This window comes from Gekko japonicus, unplaced genomic scaffold (assembly GCF_001447785.1).
Source record: "Gekko japonicus isolate JY-2015 unplaced genomic scaffold, Gekko_japonicus_V1.1 scaffold1477, whole genome shotgun sequence".
Taxonomy (NCBI): domain Eukaryota; kingdom Metazoa; phylum Chordata; class Lepidosauria; order Squamata; family Gekkonidae; genus Gekko; species Gekko japonicus.
The window spans coordinates 299,574-323,372 of NW_015161995.1; the positions used below are offsets into that span (position 1 = coordinate 299,574).

The 23,799-nt window shown below is 42.8% G+C and overlaps 1 protein-coding gene across 1 annotated transcript in view; it reads left to right on the forward strand.

Moving 5' to 3' along the window:
* Positions 1–8,918: 8,918 nt before the first annotated feature.
* The window catches only part of FLT3 (fms related tyrosine kinase 3), a 42,936-nt gene continuing 28,055 nt past the window's right edge, over positions 8,919–23,799 (forward strand). Inside the window, exons 1-7 of the mRNA XM_015405405.1 lie at positions 8,919–9,091; positions 11,798–11,913; positions 13,243–13,360; positions 15,269–15,405; positions 18,163–18,302; positions 18,385–18,535; positions 22,769–22,934. Coding sequence (XP_015260891.1) covers positions 8,919–9,091; positions 11,798–11,913; positions 13,243–13,360; positions 15,269–15,405; positions 18,163–18,302; positions 18,385–18,535; positions 22,769–22,934 — 1,001 coding nt within the window. The remainder of the gene's footprint in view (positions 9,092–11,797; positions 11,914–13,242; positions 13,361–15,268; positions 15,406–18,162; positions 18,303–18,384; positions 18,536–22,768; positions 22,935–23,799) is intronic.

Below are 23,799 nucleotides of genomic sequence, written 5' to 3' on the forward strand. Positions count from 1 at the left end.
CCCTGGCCGAAAGAGGCCCAAACAAATGCAAAGGAGTATCGCTATGAAGAAATGAGAACAAAAGGAACTGAAGTTTCACAGAGAAGCAAGGTTTCACACCCCCACCATTTCTGATTCATAAAAGGGCAAGGATATGGGCGAGACGTGGTCAGGAGGCACCATTACAGCAAGTTTTCTCCAACTGCACCTTTGACAAAATGGAGGGAGCAACTGAAAGCAAATGTGGGCAGCCCTGAGAGGAAATGCTTCTCATGTTTGGAAATGGCCAGATCGAATGAAGTGGAGGGCTGGACAAAGCATGTTTGAAAGTGCTTAAGAGAGAAAGCCCTGGGAATGCACAAAGGCTGTGAAAAGGAGTCTCCTGTCCCATAGGCACCCAAGCCCAGCCCTGTAAAGTATATTTGATAACTGGGGCTAAGGCCGAGACAAAACCGCAATTAAAGCAACTTTACTGAGACAGGCAACTAACAGTGTGCCAGCCTAAGCAGAATTACATCCTTCAAAGTAACTCTCATTAGGATGATACTTATTCACAAGTCTTAGGATTCTGTCCACCTGTTACAGTGAACGCATGTACATTCTGCCTGTACATATGCTCACTTTATGAATGAAACTGGGGACAATGTGTGTTCACTTTATGAATGAAACTGGGGACCAGTAGCTGGATAAAAGTGGGGTTTCAATCACATATTCAGCTATTAATGTGTTGACTGTAACATGAGAATTATTCAACAGCCATACAAAGAACAATCAAGGGCTGTGTCCACTGTATAATTAGGGCTTAAACCTCCTTTAAAAACTAACCAAGGCCATGTGATCTTAGGGCAACTCCACAAATTACCAGTTTCTTAACAATGTTAAATATCAGGAAATGTCTCTAAATTACAACTGCTATCACTACAAACACAAACAACAGCTCATCCAGCGTGACTGGTTTTGGATCAGGGAAGATGGGCCATTGAACTTACAGGGAAATTGCCCTGCGACCCACTGCCCTAGAGGGCAACTGGTAGCCAAGTGTAATGACAGCCAAGCAATAGTTATCAGGGTCATCTCACCCAGTGTCTCCTCTAAGACTGTCAGTTTGAAAGAGGGAAGGATGGATGAGTGAATGCCCATTGCTGGAACTGCTGGGCTGAGTAGCTGTTGCAGCTCTGTCTTGTAGTGCCAAAAGCCCATTCAGCTTGCCTTCTTGCTGGGCCATCTTCACCTCCCAGTCAGCTCCTGTTTTGCACTTAAAGAGTATGAATCAGGGGTTCCCAACCTTTTTGAGCCTGAGGAATTCCGATACAGGGTGGTGGGTGCAATCACAAAATGGCTGCCACCAGTGGCAGAGTCACACACAGAGAAAGAAAGCCCAAGCACAGAGGAGAATTTGAAAAATACACTGGGAAAGAGAAGCGAGAAGGGATAAAAGCAATACTGCAGTAGCAGCTGCCTCTGAAAAATCCACACTCTCTTTGCTTGCAATGACAATATGAATTAGTGCTCCACAGAGTGTTAAAGTGTCTCCTTGACATTGGATTGCTTTTCTGTTGTTGCTTCATGTGATCAGTCTTTGTGCCTTGTTCGTCCATCTGAAGAAGCTCTGATGAAAATGCAGTGGGGGAAAATCTTTACAGCTTTTTTGGAAAGTTTTTGAAGGTATATATGGGGTTCGAATAATTATTCATTTATAGTTGAATTAAGCTATTTTGACAAACTGCAGACTATTGGACTTTTTCACCATGTTCTGAAACTCCCTCCCCTGCTTTCCCTTTGGTTTGGTGTGGTTTTTTTTTTTGCTAAAAATGTAACCTGAATGCAAGTTCTAAGGAACTTCAATGCTTGCTCACTACTCCCATGACATTTTAGCTGGTCTCCATAAAAGAAATTACTCTCCTGTTGCTGGACTGAAGTTTAGCAAAACCAGTACAGGTTGTTACCTGTGGTTACTTCCTTTTTCTTACTTCACTTTTTCTTGTTCCTTATGTCTTATTTATACCTTTGGGATAAGGATGTGGCTTCTAAACCACAGATGATGCCAAATGTGGTGCAGCATGCTATCGGGCAGTATAGTGGTATAGGCACAGTGCCATTCCCATTCTCCTGGACGCGTCTAGTAACCAGAGCTATGCTGCTTTTCGCACAGCCATAGCAAAAAGAAACAGGGCTGGATTAAGACATGTGGAGTCCCTGAACAATGTCAAATTGAAGAAGCCCTATAGCATTACCGGAGATGTGCTTTACCTGAGTAATTTCTAAAATTAAATGGCTCCTCATGATCTGAGGGCCCTAAATTGCAGCTTACATAGCTTGTGTATCAATCTGGCTCTGAAAAGTAGGAATGCAATAAGAGGGCAAAGAACTGACGATCTCAAGGCTGTGAAAGGAAGCAGGAGTCATGAAACGGGGGAAATCTGCATCAGTGCCACACATGTCTTAATGACGTTCTCTTACAATGGGGAGGAACATCTTGTTTCCCTTCCTTGGCCACATGAGGGCTGATCTTTCTCAGAGGTGCAAAGTTTTCTTGACTTGTATAACACAATGACACAATGACCTCCTGATGGCACCTGGTATTTTTGGCCACTGTGTGACAGAGTTTTGGACTGTATGGGCCATTGGCCTGATCCAACATTGGCTTCTCTTATGTTCTTAGTATTTAATTCTGACAGAGGAGAGTGACTCTTCTCATCTGAACATATATACCTGTCTGTCAGTTGAAATAATCTTTTAGGACCCCCCCCCCCAGGGTCTACTTCCTTCTTGGAAGCTGGGCAGGCGGCTATAAAAAGCTGGAACTTTTCAGTAATGGCACCTCAAATGCGGAATGCCTTTCCCGCAGAGATCTTCCTGGCCCTAAATTTATTAAGCTTCCTATACCAAGTAAAGTTATTACTCTTTATTTTTAAGTTCATTTCCTGTTCTTGTTCCCCAAAGATTTTTTTTTGTACTCTGCATTTCAGAGTTCTTTTTTTGGTGATAATAGTTTTCATTAGTTTCATTGACTGGATTTTTATTGGCTTGTATTGATTTCATTCTGTTGAACCACATTTTGAAAGCTTATTTTGGAATTTGAGTTGCTTGTTTCTTTGTGCTTTTTTAATAACTTTTTTTTGGGGGGTGAGATCGTTTTATCATCCTGTTCTACATCTGAGAGCTGCCCCAATCGTTAGAGTGAAGGAACACGAATATTGAAAACAAGTAAACTTGCGTAGCTGCTTTATACCAAGTCAGACCATTGGTCTATCAAGCTTATCCTTTTCTACTGTGATTGCCAGCCATTCTTCAGGGTCTCATGTAGGGAAGAGACTTTCCCAGCTCTGGCTATTTGATGTCCTTTACCTGGGGGTACCAGAGAGGAATCTTGGGATCTTCTGCATGCAGCACAGATGCTCAGTGACTGAGCCACAGCCCTTCATCATCAAATCTGTTAGGCAATAGTATCCTAGTTAATGCTGCAGAAACAGGCGCTATTCACATGGGCAGTCTTTTAAAGAACTTGCGTGGGATAGGAATAGGAGCTGCTTGAGAGCTGAATGACTGGGCACCATGCCAAAGATTCCTTCAGTGTGGAGGAATTAAGTGGATTTCAGGTGCCAAACTAGAGTAGAAATGGATACGTCATGGAAATGAATGTCAAACCCTTGAAGTCGGGAGACGGAACAAGACCTTGAAGTCGGGAGACGGAACAAGAAAAGACTGTTGAGTTACATGGGGAAAAAATTATTTTTCTGCTGTAGGCCACTGAGGGAAAGCAATTATATATTCCTGCCTCTCCTGACACTCACCACATTATTCTCCAGATGCTCAGTTTGTTTCATAGTTGAACAGAATCTTGAATCTAGTTCCAAATGAAGCCCAAACTAAGAATCCACCCACTGTAACAATTGCTGATCGGTGCACAGGAGGGTCTCAAGCAAAGGAAAACAAAAATGGCAGAAAGGACAGGTCTTTGAGCCTGAGTATAGTACAGATATAATGCAGTCAGAAGCAGAGTAAAATCCAATGTTCAGAAACGCCCCCCCCAATTGTCATCACTGAATCTTTCATTGATGCCTTATATCCCAAGTCACAGCATTTGCTCATCTAGTCCAGCACTGTTCCTTTCAGCTTCCCAAGATCTCAGCAGAGGACTTTCCCAGCCCTGCTGAAATGCTTTTTTTGGACTGGAAACAAAAAGAATTCACCCTGTGCATACCAAGTATGTGTTTTATGAGCTACAGTACAACCTGGTCTAATGTACAGACAAGGAATAAAGGTATCAGGGGAAACATAAACATAGGCCTAGTCTAGAGATGAACTTAATTCTGAAAATATCATAAAATTTTCAGATTGTGAAGCTCAGATCCTGGTGACAAAATTCTTCAGCATTCCAATTTCAGTATCAATATTTGCCACTGGTGTTCAAAAATTGCTTGTCCAAGTGAACAGTTACTAGATATGCATTCAATACACTGCCTGGCTGCTACTAGAGATGCATTCAATACACTGCCTGGCTGCTGACAGACGCTGTCAAATTTTGATTGTGTGTCTCATGCCATCAGATGTTGACAGCTGCCACATGTCAGTTGTCAGATATTGTCACTGTGCACCTTGACATGTTACCTCCTCCCATTCTGATAGCTACTGCATAGTCTTTTCATGTCAGATTATGCTGCTGCTGAAGACAGATGATTTAATATCCAAAGTTCCATCTGAATTGCTGAAGGGAATTCTGAGGATTTGATTGGAGGGAGACAATCAGTTTTAGCTCTAGCCTAGAACCTATCAAGCCTAGACCTGGATGGCCCAGGCTAGCCCAGTCTCACCTGATCTTGGAACATAAGCAGTATTTGCCTTGGCTAGTATTTGGATGGGAGACCATCAAGGAAGACTGGGGTTGCTACACAGAGGCAGGTAATACCAAACCACCTCAGTCTCTGGCCATGAAACCCTATGGGGGTCAGTTGGCTGTGATTTGACAGCACTTTCCACCACCAAGATCAGAGTCAGGGTCAGGAGTAGCAAGTCTTCTTAACAAATGGTACTGACCTGCTATGATACAATTGTAAGGCTTTATAGTCCCATTCTGAGCACAGGTGCACCCTTCTAAGGTCCCTTAGGCTTAGAAAGCTATTACTCTGTTCAGGATTGCTCTGTTAGCAGTCTAGGAAGCCCTTTCTCTCTGAATAGCCATCACTGGTGAATGATGTTGTTGACACTTCTCGAAGATAATTTAAGATAAACTTATGAAAACAATTGAGGACTTTTTGCATCATATTATAAAAGGAGCTAATTCTTTATAGTCACAGCATTATACAGTCTACAAAGTAGAAATTGCAAGTAAACACATATATGTGGAAATATAATGTGTGACGATTAACACTGCCCATCCCAAATACGTGACTTTGCCCTACAGCTACCACGGTCATCCTTATTTCCCTGACATCACTATGTTTCTCTATGTTTTTACAGCTCTCCTTCTTACAGTGACTTCCCCTGCTGTGCTAAACCAGAATACATCAAAGATTACATGCTTTTTAATCAGCCCGAAGCATGATGCTTTGAGATCATCAGAATTTCCAGCATTTTCTGAGGTAATGCAACTGCTTAGTTAAATCTTAGTTTTATTTGGCAACAATGATAAGAAGTTCTTTTTTCCGTGTCGGTATACTTTTAATCCCTCCTACCTTCAAAGAACACTGTATCAATTGATGATCTTTGCACAGGAGGGTCACCAGCAAAGGAAAACGAAAATGGTAGAAAGGACAGGTCTTTGGGGCCCCGACATAATGCTACTTCAAAGAACACAGCCTCAAAGAACAGAGTCTCAGAGCAGCATATGCTCAAGAGTACCAAGGAAAGGAACAGGAGGTCTGTGAACATACCCCATATCTCTACCAGCCTTTCCTCTCCACTCAGTCAACTTGACTGACTGAAAAGGAAGTGTTGGAGAGGTGGACACAATTTTCCCATCCCTTTAACTGCCCTTCTTTTTACTGATCAATTGGGTAAAATATTGGCAACGTGTTTTTCTTTATGTGTCTCTATATATAAAAGTACTAGAAATTTCCTTTTCTTGGCTAGGAGTGGAGGGTGGGGTTGAATTTCCAGAGAATTTCTCTGAGAATTTCAGATCCCACACAATCTTTGCTATCTTTCACCTCTTCTCATAGCTACCGCACGTCTATAGCTTTTTTGACAGCCATTTTCATAAGATCCTCAGAAAGCCGCCAACAGCCTTTCTGGCAGAGTTTTTGCATTTTTAACAGCACTGGCACAAACAGAAATTCCACAGATAATTATTTTTCCATCACTGCATTTACATCCTGTGGGGAGGGGGGAATGCTGTTGAACTTTGACCTGTCACAATTCTTCTGTGGGCACAAGACCTTTGCTGGGAAAAAGTTGCCAACCCTAGCCCTTAGTATATTTTATTGTATGCCCTTTTGTGCACAATGCCCCTTTTCATTTTGACAGGTCTTTGATCTTGACCTCTGAGAGCAGATTATAGCAGGTACACTGTATTCTTAATCTTAATTTTGTAGATCTAGGGCATCCTAAAATGGCTAAGAAACATTACACCCTTTAAACTTACCAATGTCAATGAGCTTAGAAGGCCATAATTCTTCTTAGGACTGTACTGTTATTCACTGGTCCAGTCCCCACCCCCCGCCCCCCCAAAAAACCCATGCAGTATTTTGATTCTAGTATCTACTTTAGGAAGGAATTTTTAAAAAAATAGTGCAACCATCTAGGTTATTTGAGGTTAGAGAAAAGTGAAAGGTTATCCAACAATCTTGAAGTTCACAACCAGGACATGAAGATAATAGCCATTCTCAGATTCTGTCCTCCACATCTGGTTATTTCAGGTATACTACCTTTGAAGAGGAATTTCCAGTGAGGTATTATAGCTAATAACCATGACTAGACCTATCTTATACTTTCCAGTTTAACCTGCTGAGTCCAGATTTCTGAAGCATACCAGATTAATTTACAGTGCCATTCTTAGCATAGCCACCCCCTTCTAAATCCACTGAAGTAAATGGGTTTAGAGAGGTATGCTGCTGCTTAGGATGGCCTCCTTGAGTTGATAGACTTCTCAGGTTGCCCTAGGTCTACAGAACTAAGATAAATAATAGAGTACATCTGTAGTAGACTGCTCTCAGCTATGGTGTCATACATTCTGGTTCTGCAGAGAGCAGGTCTCAACATGAAGGACGAAAAGCAGAGAAACCAGTTTTGCAGCCAGAGGTAAAAGTCAAGATTTGAAGCTCAGGTTGTGTGCAGCACAGAACTGGTCTGCATCAGCTTTCCAAGAGCCACCAGTTGTTTCAGAGGACTGACTTGCACAGCTCAGACTCCAGCTGAATTATTACCACCCACACAAAGGACTGGTCAGCCATACTGGGTTATGGCCCTCTTTTTGAAAGCTTTCTGTAAACTTGGCCCATGAAGTTCATTAAAACATAAAGAAAAGTACCAAGATGTATTCTTCTTGTCTATAAACTGGGGTTGGTCTGGCCAGCTTTTTCACTCAATCTCACCCAATTTCCCTCCTTACTACCAGCCCATGTCCCACATGGCTTTGTCCATGACCACCAGCAGAACCTTTTTGGTGATCAAAGGGAATTCCCTCCTCTCCACCAGTGGAAAAAACTGGTTGGGTCCAACACAGAAAGTGTCTAACTCTAAAACAACACATTGATCATTTCACTGTAAAGCACATTTTCTAGGTGAGACTAGTGGGAGCCACATGTCCTCATAATATACCTCTATGATATCTGTCCCCACCATGGAAATGCAAAAGACTTGTATTTCTATAAAGTAAAGAAGACCCAGTAATCTGACTGTCTCTCAAAGAACAATGCCTGTTTTCCAGCCTGCTCTGCCCCTGTTGTAACTCTGTAAATGAAGACAATAAGGGGGTTCAGACCAGAAAACTATGGAAAATTATGCCTTTAGAAGTGTTAGTTTAGATGCATTTTTTGAACTGTTACTATAAATGAACATGTGTAGCTGCCTTATACCAGGTCATATCAGTGGTCCATCTAGCTCAGTACAGTACAGTCTGGCTGATAGTGAGTCTTCAGGGTTTTAGGCAGAGGTCCTTCGTTCTCTTGCATGAGGCCCTGAGGAGGAGCATCTGCTTAGCATGTAGAAGGTTCCAGGTTCAATTCCTAACATCTCCACTTGAAAGGATCAAGGAGCAGGCAATGTGAAAGACCTCATCCTGAGACCCAGGAGAGCTACTTCCAGTCAGAATAGACAATACTGACTTTGACAGATCCATGGTCTGACTCACTATCAGGTGGCTTCATGTGTTCGTGTGTAAACCAAGATGTCACAGATTAATCATGTTGTGCATGAGACCAGATGGAGGGAGTTCTGACTTTGAAAGTTTATACTCCCAAAGTCTAAGGTGCTACTGGGCAATGTGGGGTAGCCCAGGCTAGCCTGACCTCATCAGATCTCAGAAGTTAAGCAGGGTCGGCCCTGGCTAGTATTTGGACAGGAGTCCACCAAGGAACATCAGAGTCATGATGCAGAAGCAGGCAATGGCAAACCACCTCTGAACGTCTCTTGCCTTGAAAACCCTGTGGTGTTACGCAAGTTACTTCTGTCTTGATGGCACTTTCCACCACCAAGGTGCTGCTGGACTTGAATCTATTGTTCTTTCATGAAAATATGAGCCCTCTGAATAGCTTTATTGTTCTGTCATGAAAATATGAGCCCTCTGAATAGCTTGACCTCTGAATGGTATTAGGAATCCTAATTTACTTGTTTAACTCCATGAACTGTTTTGCGAAGGAGTCATGAATGAAATATTTAAAAATTAGCTCTTTAACATCTACATTAACATCTAGAAAAAAGGAAAGATCTTTAATAGGTAAAATATGTCCCTTTCCCCTGCAATACAGATCCAAGACAATGCTGAAGATCTTGGATGTTACATGAATTCTGAAAGTTCTGGAAATGTCTATCAAGCTGCGAATGTTGTAGACGTTGGTGAGCTTGAAAAGGTTGAATTAAAAGTAAAAATAAATACTTCAGAAAACATCACTTGTCTTTGGGTTTTTAACAAGGGCCAGACGGAATGTAGGTCCTTTTTGGAGCTGGACAACTGGTAAGCAAGAGTATGGATTGAACTATTTTTTAATGCTTAGATCGTTTTAAATGTATTTGTAAGATGATTACATTTGTAAATCACTTCATAACTCAAAAGTGGCTCAAAAGTTATTATTATTATCAAAGATATGATTTCAAAATTAACTACAATAACTATCTGTTTTCCAATAAGAACACTTAACCACCATCTGTATTGTATTGCATATTCACTTTCTTACTTGCAGAATGGCCACAGAGCAGGACTGGGCAGTTTCAAGAAGAAGAAGAAAACAGTGGGCACAAAAATGTATATAAATAAAATGGCCTTGGGCAACACATTGAGCTTCGCCACTGTTCCAGGCACTGATCAGGAGAGATGGTACCAATTGCCTCTGCTCCCCTGTTTTACCTTCTGCACTGCCTATCGTTACAGTGAAGCAGGCAAAATGTTTGCCCCGTCTGTCTTTCAGAGCAGCTGATGTTGCCTATCTCAGGAGGAAGGGTATACTGTAACATCTCTTTCTATCCTTTTTCCAGTCTGCAGTGCTGTTCATATGCCAGCATTTCCAGACAAAACGTTTCTCCTCAGACCTAGCACATGTATCTCCAGAGAATAGAATAATTTGAGCAAATAGGTTTTTATATAGAATGAAAGCCTTCCCCAAGCCATTGAGTCAGCAGTATGAATGAACACTTTGGAAAGATAAACCAATCTGTGCAGTAGCAGGAGCACTCTCTGTAGTAAGATCTCTGTGTTACTCAGCTCGTTGGAAAATGTCACTATGAGATATATATCTACAGTTCATGCCCTCCTGACCTCTGGGTTCTTTACACCAGAAAGCCAGGCAGCAGAATAATGGAAACATCCCAGAATTTCTGAGTATCAGCCGTCTTTGTTAATTTTTCAACAAAGAGTAGTTAAAACAATAGCATTAGTGAATAAATGCATTAGTGTTTTGTTCAAGTGCTGATTAGTTACTACCCAAAATCACATTCCTACTAATTATGAAGAAAGGTCTAGGAAAATAAAAATTTGTTTACCTGGCACTTAAAATTTGAAAAAGTAGGCCCTAAGCAAATGGATGCAAGGAGAATATGCTGCCCCCAGTCAGCGTTATCTGTAGTTTAGTAAAACTGCTCTGTACCTTTAAGACTTGTTGCACCTGGGAATTGTAGTTCACAGTTAGGGGTCACAGAAGCTTCCCTCTGACTGGCTCATTAAGAGTAATTTCCCGAGCTCAGAGGCGCAAAGATAGGAGTTTTATTGTTCTTTTCCGTTTCTTTGTCCATCAACCCTTACTGCAAGGAGAGGGGAAGCCCATCTCTTTCTCATTGTCCTGTCTAGCGTGAGCTTTGCAGCTGAGGCAAACTCTTTTCCAGGTGTGAGTCAACGCACAGCCACTGAAGAGAGCTTAAATCATAGAGAATATTCCATAAACAAAGCAGTCTGTCCTTGGGGTTCACTAACCTTCCTTGTGAACATGGGGGCACACAGAGTAGAACCCCTAATGATGACTGTATTAGCTCTGATTCATGAAATGGCTTAATGCATTCACATTTGGGAGAGGACAAGATGAGCAGTTAGAGCTTTGCATTCCGTTTGTAACCTAGCAGTTCTCATTGCTGAAGAAACAAGCCACTTAAAAACTGAACAACAGCTTGCCTCCTCAGCAGTGAAAACTATTAGATCAAAATTAATAAGTCAATAAGACATGATGTATGCCCACCCTGTGTTTTTGCCCATTCTTGTATACTAGGATTCCCAGCCCAGTGTGAGCAAATTTCAGGAGATTTTTGGAACAATGCCTGAGGAGTGTGGAGTTTCGGAAGGATATCAGTTCCAGGTGATGGGCTAGGAATTTCTCCTTTTATCTGTAGAACAGTGGTACAGACTGTACAGACTAGAAGAAATTCTTAAAGCATCACCATCAATGCCATTTTTCTCCCACTCCTCAAGTTATCAAGGGCAGGGGATTACCCACTTACTGTGGGCAAATGGCAAGCCTATTGTATGTCCCTTCTTTGAATTGCAGCTTTAACCTTTATACTGATATTAATAAGATACAAAGCTAAGCCTTTAAGCATATGTTCAAACCCCGCCCCCAAATGGGTCTTACTTTTGTACTGTAGATTAAGTAATAAATGCATCATGGCACAGAGGGCTGAATTAAAGTGGCACAAGTGCTAAATTGTCCATCCCCTTCTTTGCAATAGTGAGCTGGTAAGAAAGCATGTCTCGTAGGTGGAGTACCTACGAGACATGCTTTCTTACCAGCTCACTATTGCAAAGAAGGGGATGGACAACTGCAGTCGGTACATGAGCATTCAGAGCAGTGCTGCCCACATCAGCCTGGACCATTTCATAATATGCTGCAGTCCTGTGAGTAATCCGATCCTGGCTGCAAGTTTCTCAGACATTTCTTCTTATACAAGTATGGTCTCCTTTCCTCCTCTTGGGAGGAGATGGAAGTCACCACAACCAGAGCTGTAGGGGACTGGAGAGGCATCAAACAGAAGAGAGAGCATCGAGCAGGGAGAACATTCCAGAGAACTGCATCAGTGAAGAAACCCCAATCTGGCTAAGGCCTGCAGAGTGGTTAGCACGGTGGTTAATCCAGCCCTGACCGCAAGTTCTGCTTGCTTTTGCTTTGGTTACCATTTTGGACTGCTTCCCTTTCCTTCGCATGAACTTTCTAAAGTGGAAGCTTTGTCTCCTGTCTTACAGGCATGTTATTTCAGTGACGTTTCCAAAGATCAGAGAGAGAGAGGCTAGAAACCACATGCTGTCAATTACAACTGAAACTTGTAACTACACGGTAACATTTACGTTTAATATAAGAAGTAAGTATGCCATGGAGCCAGAGGGTCGATCTGATAGCAATATGATTCTCTGGAGAGGAGGCATAATAATTTTATAAATAAATAAATAAATCACTGCAACGGGATGGTAGGGTAGGAATGTGTGCCAACCTCAGAGTGGCGGAACATGATAGACTCTACCTCCTTTGGTGTTTCCCCTTTTTCTCTTTCACCGTCCTTCCTCCCTTTCTGTTCTGGCAATATGTGCAGTTTTCCTCACGTCACTCATGTCAAGCATGGGTATTTCATCTTTTGCGAGGAAGAGCTTTGAACTGCTTTGATCTGAATTTTCTAAGGGATCTTAGTTTTTAAATTATCAATTGATATTCTGTCACATCTTGCTCCTTAATGTTAACAACCACAGAGAGACCAGGGTAGGGAGGGAGTTAAAATATTTATCTGTGTTTGCCTGGTCTTAGAAACAGCAAGGGAATCAGCTAATTGGGCAGGGAGATTTATTGGTTATCCTCAAGAATATAAAGTGGTAGCTCTTACAACCTTAATTAAAAACCCTTGTGTAGTATTGGTTCTTCAAACATATTCTTTTCCCAGTTTGTGAGGTTCAAGGTGTGCATAAATTTATCTTTAAGTGTCTAGAAATCTTTCATTCTCACATTATGATTTTTTTTAATTATAGAAAATTTTATTCTGAACATAAATTCAGAATTTTTCACGGATAAAATTAGTCTGCAGGTTTATCTATTTCTCTCAGCTCTGAGACATTCATGTTTTCTGATCTTGGTGGCAATCACAAGATTTAACACAAGCACTCCTCCCATCTAGATAAACAAAATATTACTCAAGGTATTGGTCGATGCATTTCTCTCAACTTCACCTGTTTAACTCAGTTGTTGTGTGGATAAAATACTGCTATAAGAAAACTAGAAGAAGATCAGGAATAAATGTAGCACAGTGAATTATCACTGTCCACCTTTGAAACAGATGTCCAGTGGCACTAAAGACTAACAACATCTAGTTGGTCTTTATAATGCCAAAGGCTCCCATTTTATTTTTCTGCCACAGACTGACATAGGTACCTTTCCAGAATATCCACCTTTAGGTTCTGATGGGAAGATTAGTGACAAGCAGGGTACATGCCACATAATAAGTGACTGCAATTTTAACTCATGCCCATTGCCAAGGTGTGAAAGCATCTGCAGTGATTTTACCATCTAAGAATACAGCTGCTTGTGAACACTTGTTTACATGGAAAGATGGTTAATAATCTTGTGAATATCAGACTATAATTACAAGTACAACTGCATGTATTCATAGATAAATAAGAGGCTATGTGTGCCTTATTTTCAACAGGCAGCCCAAGAAAGCCCTATTTTATAAAAAATGCAGGTTCAAAAACTGTAACCTGCATCTCTGAAGGCAACCCTCAACCAGTTATTGAGTGGCACTTTTGTAGTACTCCTGATGAAAGGTATGTTGCCTTGTTTTTTGGCCTATCTGCTTGTTTTGCATGGACATTTGAGCATCTTTTGGCTGAAGAAGGATGGCATGTGAAAGCTGTATGTGAGTGATTTCCTTGCTGTGTGAGTAGAATAATGTTTTTTGAACTTTCTATAGAATGACATGCACATCCCCTGCAATTCCAGCCTACCTGTCCCACAAGTGAAATATAAATGTGTAAGCATGATGGGGACACCCATGTTTTAGCAAATGCTTATCTAAAATATGGCATATACAGATATAAAATATTAGAATCCAGTTTTGAATATGTGTAACCAACTCTTTTTTAACCATTTCATTTGAAACATCTGGAACTTGTTCCAGTTTTTCAGGGTCTTGTGCAATTTGGCCTAAGAGGGACCCATATCTGTTTTAGAAATGGCAGAAGCATAGCCACTGAGGGGAGCATGACCAACAGAGAATTCCCCAGTGCAAGTTTGGTGTAGTGGTTAGGAGTGTGGGCTCTAATCTGGGACAACCGGGTTTGATTCCCCACTCCTCCACATGCAGCTGCTGGTGTGACCTTGGGTCACTCACAAGTTCTCTCAGAGCTGTTCTCGCATGAGCAGTTCTTGAAAGAGCTCTCTCAGCCCCACCTACCTTGGGAAGGGGAAGGAGATTGTAAGCCGCTCTGAGACTCCTTCAGGTAGTGAAGGACAGAGTATAAATCCAATTTCTTCTCTTTTCTTCTTGTTCTATCACAAAGGTGACTTTCAATTGGTGTATGTCAGCTGCCTTACAGAGTATTTTGTGAAAAGATGGGGTGCAAATATATTAAATAAAGTAAAATAAAATTCCCTTGGCCAGTCTGTGACACCCTGCAGCAGCAAGTCTGGTTCACTAAGGGCCCGTCTACACCTTCAGTAGTACCATTTGGTAGACTTCTCTTTGGTCCATGTTACCAGAATACAAGAGGAGGAATCACATATTTTGAATTCTCTCTCTTATGAAAATACTTATGTTGAACTAAAGATGATTCACATTTGTCAAATGCACACTACTGTCCGCAGTACTTGAACCTATGGATGCCAGCCTCCAGGTGGGGTCTGGAGATCTCCCATAACAACAACTGATTTCTAGACTACAGAGGTCAGTTCCCCTGGAGAAAATGGCTACCTTGGAGGGCAGACTCTATGGTGTTATACCTCACTGATGCCACTCTCATCCCCCAACCCCCCCCCAAGCTCCACTCCCCAAATCTCCAGGAATTTCCCAACCCAAGGTTGGAAACACTACTTGAACCTGTGGAAGAGTATGGACTGGGGGTGGGGGGTGGACATGTGATCAGGGTCAAGAAGAGGGACTAAGGGAGGGAAATCTAGGGGGTCTTGATCAATGTTCCCTCTAAGCGATGGAGTTTGTTGAGCAAAAATTCTACTTTGTGTGCTACTGGCATTAAAGTTGTGAGCAGGTGATTTGGCTACTGCATAAACTAGTTTGCTCTGGAGCCATCCTTCCTGAGCTAAGACAAAAATCTGTGAGCTGGAGGCTAAAAAACTGTGAGCTAGCTCACACTAACTTAGCTTAGAGTGAACACTGGTCTTGATCATCTGGCGCTCACTGAGCTGGTCAAGTCATACGATTTGTTTTCACATGTTTGGGATGGATGTGTTTGTGAGTTGGGGGCTTAAAGGGATTTTTTTTGCCTGGGGCCCTAGGGTGGCTCTTGGCAGGCCTGCATGTGATTCCAGATAGACAAAGATGTGTGCCTGTGAGCCATAGACCAAAAGCAGGTCCTCAGTGGTTGGATTCCAGATAGCTCTAGGGCAATTTTATCAAAACGAATGTATTTATCATTTCCCTAGTTCAAAACTAATATAATAACATTTGGTTTTCTTGAGATGCATATATTAATTCAGTTCATGATGCTGTTTTATAGGTGCAGCAAAGGAAGTGAGCCCAAAACAAGGGAAATAGAACTTAACTTACTGAAAAACGAGTGGCTGTTTCATCCGCATGTATGGTGCTGTGCAACCAACGTACTGAATACTCTATGCACTGAAATCCATACAATAGGTAACTCACATCCCCTCTTTCCCCCTTTCTCTGCTCCTCTTTCTCTCTGGAGCCTCTTCTCTGTCCTTCACCCTTACCCTCCGCCACTTCTCCAGCCAGTTTTGAGGTATACTAAAGGTAATCGAAGGACAGAAACACTGCACCAATGGCAATGGGACTGGCAAGACAGAAGGAGAGCCAAACTGGCCATCTTCTGGGCAGTCAGGAGAGTAGCTGCAGGGTAGCTGCAAGGCCTTTAGCAGTCTGGGACCAACATATCTGTGGGACCGTCTCCTCTGCTATGTTCCCAGGAGAGCTTTATGCTCTGACCAGGGCCAGGGCCTTTTCAGCCCTGGCCCCAACCTGGTGGAACTCTCTGCCTAATACCACCAGGGCCCTGCGGGATATTATGCAATTCCACAGAGCCTGCAAGGCAGAGATGGTCCGCCAGACTTTTGGCTGAGGACAGCAATGGTTCTCTATTGTGGCTGGCACCCTCTCCCTTTTCCCTTCCCCTAAATTCTGATCCTGTGTTTCCTCTCCCGCTGCCCAGAAAATGGCCAGGCAGTCCAGAGCTAGGATGAAATTTTAATGATGCCATCTGGAACTGTTTCAATCTGTTTTTTAAATTTGTCATTCTAATTTTGTTAGACCTGAATTTTTAATGTACTGTATAATTAAGTAATGGCTCGGTGCCTTTGCTGTACCTTGCCCCAGAGCCCAGTGCAAGCTGGGATGGGCAATTAATAAATCAAATTAACAACAACAACAACAACAATGTTCCTGAGCTCACAGCTTGGTTCTGTTAGTCAGAAGGAGGAGGAGCAGCAGCAGCAGCAGCAGGAGGAGCAGCAGGACTAGAAGCAGCAATATTAGGAGCAGCAGGAGGAGATTGGATTTCTGCCCTGCCCTTCACTCAGAGTCTCAGAGTGGCTTACAAACTCCTTTACCTTCCCTTCCCCACAACAGACACCCTGTGAGGTAGGTGGGGCTGAGAGAGCTCTTTCCAGAGCTGTCCTTGAGAGAACAGCCCTGACAGAACTACGGCTTGCCCAAGGTCATCCAGCAGCTGCAAGTGGAGGAGTGGGGAGTCAAATCCAGTTCTCCCAGATTAGAGTCTGTGCACTTAACCACTACGAGCATATTTGCTTGAAACTACTTTGCCGTATCTCAGGTCCACCGCCAGCTTAAAGGGAAAAAGCAAGGGAGCGGAAGTAAATACGAGGAGAGCCAGAAGAGCTGCAGAATGAATAGGAGTAGGAGCAGAATGATTTTCATTCCCCCATTCTCAGCCAGGTAACCTCACCTGTCATGTTCATAATATCGAATCCATTGTGCCCATGCTTGTGAAGCCTACAGTATTGACTTCAATTGGATTCCTCTGTCAGGGTGTCCCTCATCCGCCAATGGCTCGCAGATAGTAACTGTGGCCATCCACCACAGTTTATTTCACATGCAGAAATATTAGCATGCTCAGGCAATTTTAGTGTTACCAGGACATTTTCTTTGCCCCCTTCAGAAATAGAAAATTCTCATTTTGACACCTGAGCATTTCATTTAATTGAAACTTCATTTTAAAAATATGTATGAGGGAAGAGGCTGGGAAAATCAAAAATTCACCTTCCCCTAAATGTAAACTCAGATACGTTTGATTGATAGGTTCTCTCAGCCCTGAATTAGATTGTTGAAATATTCAGTTTTTCTATTAACAACACTGATAATTTAAAATCTAAAGGAAAATAGCCTTGTATGTATATAGGGGTAAAATTCAAATGCTTACAATTCTGTACATAAGTTGAGGGGCACAGGCAGTTTCTACCCAAAGGTGTTTATTGATCTGTGATCTCCAGCCTGGTGCTTGTAGGTGCTATGGTGCCCCCCAATGTGTTTCACACTTACTTATTGAGAGCCAGTTTGGTGTAGTTGTTAGGAGCGTGGACTCTAATCTGGGAGAACTGGGTTCAGTTTCCCACTCCTCTACATGCAGCTGCTGGTGTGACCTTGGGTCAGTCATAAGTTCTCTCAGAACTGTTCTCTCAAGAGCAGTTCTCCAAAGAGCTCTCTTAGCCCCACCTACCTCACAGGGTTTCTCTTGTGGGAAGGGGAAGGGAAAGGAGATCATAAGCTGCTCTGAGACTCCTTTGGGGAGTGAAGAGCAGGGTATAAATCATCTCCTCCTCCTCCTCTTCTTCTTCGTTGCATATCTTTCCCAAAGCCAAGAGCCAGTCCTGGCTATCTGCTTCGCCAGAGTAAGAGGCATCCATGGCAACCATTTTGTGGTGCTGCCTGTTATAATGGGAATTTAGGAAGATCCTCCAGATTCGCCATATAACTAGTTCCAGCCACTTGTGAAAGAACTCAACAGGTTTATTTATGCATAATATAGCTTGGGCCTAGAGATTAACTGCAACAATTCCAGCAGCCATTTTAAGAAAGATGCTGTTTCTTCTTCCCAGACACCACCAGAAGGCAGATGAGCTCTCCTCCAAACATTAACTCTTTATTAACTGTATCATTCTTTGTACCTCTTTAGCACACTGCCACTAGCCTTTTGCAAAATTTAAAAAGTGCCCACCGGTTCACCAAGGTGAGGACCCTTTCATGGTCTGAATTTGAATAATAAGTTACTTGGGTGCATAGAGAAGTCTTTGATACTTATGGAATGCATTAATCGATGGCATAAAATAATAATTCCTGCTTTTAATTATTACGTTGACAAGAGATTACACTTTGCTTTGCTGGTTTACTTATTTAATTGGACATGTTTTTATATTGCAGAGTTACATGTAACAGAACAAAGCCATTTACAGGAATTCTTTCTTAAAGTTGGAGATCCACTTTTCTTGAGATGTCGAGCTCTTAACAACAATTACCAGTTTACAGTTACATGGGATTTTGAAAACCAGCCATTAAATAAGGTACTAAAACATCATTTTTCTTGTGAGCACTTACTAGTAGTCTCAGCTATTTATTAAATGGTCAATTTTACTTAAAAATTAGAGCCTGACGCTTGAAGGAAGAACCAGCAAAAGCACACATCGGATTAAAACTCAATATGCATTTGCTTCATCAGTGGGACAGCACAGTCAAGGACATTATACCTGCTCATCCACAAATCATGCAAATGGAACTGCTTTAGTTACAGTTTTAGGTAAGTCAAATGCCAAATAAATGTATCCGGAGCAGGAAACCAGCCAGAGAAGCAGTGGGGCCTTTGGATGATGAAGGAATAAAGGGATTGCTAACGGAAGTTGAGGAGATGGCAGAGAAGCTCCGAAAAAAGTGGGGAGAAAATTGCATGCAAGAAAGGAAAGGGGAACTGGAAAGCTGAACATGTAGCAGGCCCCTGTTCCCTTAGCTGCAGTTGAAATATTTGGAATGTTATATGTCTCATGGATTCACATAATTTTAAATAGTCTACTCTACATACTTGAAAACCACACAAGAAGTTCTAAGAATTCTGCAAGAATTGTCACTTGTGTCTATTTTTCCCCCTATACAAAAGCCCTGGCAAAATGCTTTTCAATCCCAGTGGAATTTCCTAAGTAATCTATGATAAGGCTAATCCAAAAGAGAGTGGCTAAGTGTTAGACTCTTGAACAAACTTACTCTCAACAACACTCTCTGGATAGTGATCCTTTCCAAATATTATGGTTCCAATATTACAATAAATGGAAGATTGTGGCTTTTTCTGCACCCGACATTTCCTCTTCTTTCTCTCCGTATCTCTGCCGCTTTCCTCACCCCTTAATTGGTGGAAAAAATGTAATTACTGAATGCAAAGAAAGGTGGGGTGTTGTGGAATGGCATGAGATGTTAAGAGAGAGAGAGAGAGAGAGAGAGACTGGGATGGGAAGCCTAAATCTTTGAAAATGGGTCTCCATTTCATGCCTGTGTGAACAAAGAATGGGGGGAGGATTATTGACAGCAGAGAATCCTCTGGTCCTTGGCAATATGGGGAAATGGGGCTTTATGGCCACTTGTAAATTGCAGGAAAAGTCTTGTCAGTTTCAAGAGGGGGTTTACCTCTGTTGCCTGCATTCCCTTTGGTTATGCAGAAACCACAATTAATAAACCAGAGGGGGGAAATGGTGTAGAGGACACCCACGCAAATCCGAAGACAAGCTTTAATGCTTGACTGCTCAGAATCTTCGAAGTTAAGTGTCAGGGCAGAAAGGGCCTGTAGCAATATTTACACAGAGTAAATGGGATTAGTGAACCAGGGTGGGAATTATTCCCATTCTGTTCTATTCTTTACCTGTTAATTCCTGAACTATACAGTGAAATCAGACACAGGGAGGTTTGACTCTTGAAAGCTCATACCCAGAACATCTTGTTGGTCCCTAGATGCTACTGGGCTTGATACTAAGCGTTCTACTGCTGACCGACACGGCTACCCTCTGAAACTACCCATGAAGGGGGAAAGTCATATACCTTTTCTGTCAAGAATACAAATGTTTGAAATGGGCAATTAATCTGGGGGAAATCACATGCCTTTAGATCAGAGATATTGAATTTCTTTGTTACGAGAGCTGGATAATCTGACATAAATTTCACTTTGTCGGTCTGTGCCACGTGTGCCATAAAATGTAATACCAGGTACTAGAGACAGAAACTTTATAAAGGACACAGGCAAACCCAATTAACAATGGTATTTTTTTACTCAAAATAAAAATGGAAGCAATTGATTCCTAGCTGTGAAAGTAATTGATTTAGTGGAGAACCACAAAAGCTCCGATAACTAGAGTTTCTCTAAAGGACACCATAAAAGGGGGGTATCTTACATTTTCATACAAATTAGTTACTTTTTGTATATCTAGCACTTTTCAGAGACAAGTCATCTTCCTTGCAAGTAAATAAAATAGTTTTTCAGCACCATCCCTCATACACGCAGCCTTAGCAGCCGAGCATGGCTACAATACATCTCTCACTCTTTGGCCCCGGTCACACGAGAGGTTTTGGGCCAGGAGAGGGACGGATCGGGGGCGCAGCAAACGGCCGTGATCCCACCACAACATCTGGGAAGCCCTTCCGCCCAAAACGCCGCAGCAAAAATAAACCACCTACCAAGGTGGTTCTTCCGGCAAGGCCGCATCAAGGCCGGCCGTGGGATCGCCGGCGCGTCCTTCCGGCGTCTCTATTTTGGTGCGACTCTGATTAGCCGCACTTTGCCCGTTGTTTTTTCTGCCATGTGGCAGGGACCTTTGATTCCTTTCCCCCCCCGTGCCCTACCTTGGAGGATCTCGAGGAGGCACAACAGACTCCCCCCTCTACTGCCCCACCCCCACCAGATACAACAACACTGTGATATGGGCCAAGCTGAACGATGGACTCTGGGCAACCCAGATCACAGGGTACTGGCTTAGGAGGGAGGATCTGAACTGATCCAATCCCCCTGATCCCCCCTCCCCAGTTCTCATCCCTCTTGGGCTTCCCACAGAAGCAGTGGGGCTGAGAGGAAGGCCTGACAGAAAGGCTGTTTCAGAAACCTCCAGGGGATGCTTTTTGTTTTCCTGCAACCCCTTTTCCCTCACAGGTGGAAAACTGGTTGGGGGGGGGAAGGTCACCATCCCCACCCACCCCGACACTCACTCTGTCTCCCGGCTCCGTGGCTGTTTAGATGTGCGAAGATGACAGTGGTGCCCCTTTTCCCCTTCACTCCTCCACTCGCTTCCAAGGCCGGGATGTCTTTCCCCTCAGAACGACACACACAAGACAGCCCAGTTGCCTCCCAATCCATGTGCTGGCCCTTCTCCTCATCTCGCCCCCGCTGTCCTCATCCCTTCATGACAAACCGCCAATCTGCACGCCTGTTCTCACCAGCCTCTCTCTTGTTCACCGTTTGAAAAAAATGTTAAGCTAGTTGGTGCAGCAGTGGCAGTACCAGCTGTTTGACTCCACTCCTTCACGTGGTGGCTTTGCCAATGTTCACTGAGCTGTGGTCAGAGGAGGTGAGTGGGGAAAAAACACAGTCTCCTCTTTCTCTGCATTCGCTGCCATCCCCCCCATACTATTTTACCTCAGCTCTTAGCCCCACTCCCTTGCCATTTTCTTTCTATTTCTTGACAGCCTCGACCACACACACACTTTACTGTATTCAGCCACTAGTCCCTCAAGCAGCCTCCTGCCTTACCTCCTTCACACCACTTGCTCTTAGACTGGACAAGGGGGGGACCCGCGATACTCGCGGGAGAGGGGGACCTCCACTTCCCATTGCAGGGGTAGAGGAGGCCAGGTCTACTCCCTCCTTCCCGTTGTAGGGGTAGACCTGGCCTCCGGAGGAGTCCAGGTCTACTTTTCTTTCTATTTCTTGACAGCCTCGACCACACACACACTTCACTGCATTCAGCCGCTAGTCCCACAAGCAGCCTCCTGCCTTCCCTCCCTCACACTAGTTGCTCTTAGACTGGATAAGATCCCTGGATGGGCCAATTCCGGCCCACAGGCCATACATTTGACACCCATGCTTTAGTTACTGCATCATTTTTTAAAGTATGCTAAGTTTGTAGGTTTACCTTATGGTAAAGTACAATAACTTATAGTAAATGGACAATAAAATTACTGTGCATTTGATTTCAGGCACTCTTGTGTTAAAGAGTGATATGTTAATGATCATTGTAGTATTTAATATGAAGCACATTTACCTTCAACGAAAGGCTGAAGTACTTAGAACTTCCTTGTGTGTGGGTGGGTTGGGGGTTATATGACAGTTTGTAAAGTTAAGGATGGTCCATACAGGAAAGGATTTTTTTTTTCTTCCACTCTCACAGCACTAGATAATTCCACCTAATTAAATCAAATGACAGTTGATTCAAGATAGATAATAGATACTATCTTCACATTATACATAATTAATGTATGCAGCTTGCTGCCTCAAAATATAGTGATGACCACTGGCTTGAAAGAGGGCTAGAAAAGTGCACAGAAGATGGATCTGCCAATAAGTATTAATGATGATAGATGGTCTTCAAAGGTAGAATAACTCACGCCAATTGTTAGGGAACAATTAGGAGAATTCCCTGTTACTAGGGGCTTCCAAAAACATCTGACTGGATAATGTGGGAAATAGGATGCAGGACTAGATAGAGCAAGTTCAAATCCATGAACAGTTAAGCTGGACTGGAATAAACTTTCATTAGCCTTTAAAGGAGCCACTGAGCTCCTGTTCTTATTCCACTGCCAAAGACTTCCCCTCTGGATCCTTTATCTGGTTCTTGCAGGGCTGTTTTTGCATTCTGATATTTGCAGCCTCATCAGATGATAAGCTTGACAACCCTTCCATAGTTGTACTCTAATAAGGAAATCGAGATGTGCATAATTACAGGATTCTTTAAATTTTTAAAAATTAACTCCTATGACATAACTTTGACATATCTCTGAACAGATAAGGGGTTTATTGCTGTCATGGATTCACAGGAAGTATTTGAAGTTGGTATGGAGGAAAATATTTGCCTTGAAGTCAAACTTAAAGCATATCCACCAATCAGATGCATTTGGAAGTTTTCCGGAAAGTCATTTACTTGTAATCAAATGTACACAGACCTCTACAGGTAATCAATTTTTTTTAATCCCAGTTTGTTTCTGTTATGAATGGGTAAAGTTGTTAGATGGCAGACTAAGTCCCATGACATCTGTGGGAGTTTCTGAGTAAATATGTTTAGTGTTGTGCTCCATTTGTTTTATATCTATATTGCCAAGGTGTGGGGTCAATGCAACTACAAAAATACTGCTTGAGGAAGTCCCGTAATAATCTGGCAATCCTCCTTTCCAACAAACTCACAATGCAGTCATCAGATTCTGTGCCCCAACAGTTTCTTGCCTTGTGCCAAGGTTCATTTGACCATGTTGCAGCCAAAAACATGGCATATGATCTAATCACAGTCAAGAATGTCTGTCTCCCATTCATTTCAATAGAGTTTTAAGTATAACTGGCTCTTGTGTGGTAACTCAAACCAGGTTAACACAGGGGAAGTTAAGAAACGGGAGCTCATTCAGCTGGTAGAGATGTTCACAGGACTTCCTCCCTTACTAGAATAGCCTCTGGCTAAACACCTTTGACAGAGGAGGAACAGACGTTTATTAAGCTGGCAGAGATGTCCCTAAGCCTTTCTCACTTGCTAGCTCACTTGTAATATCCATAAAAAGAGCAAGCACTGGCATAATACTGAAAAGCCACTAGTAGTGAAGGAAGTTCTTACATGGGCACCCATTAGCCTTTCATTAGCAGTTGAGCTAATGATAACATCAGTTTACTCTTGTGCTGGCAGCTCAATGCCACTGTGCAGTTACAACCATTACCGGGCAGGTACACACAGCTATTAACTGCTGCTGTAGTCCAGAAGCTGATGTGGCATGTGAGATCCCTGCCTCCCTGCAGAGGGCAGCATGCTTGGGGGACAGACTGGGAGGGGGGGA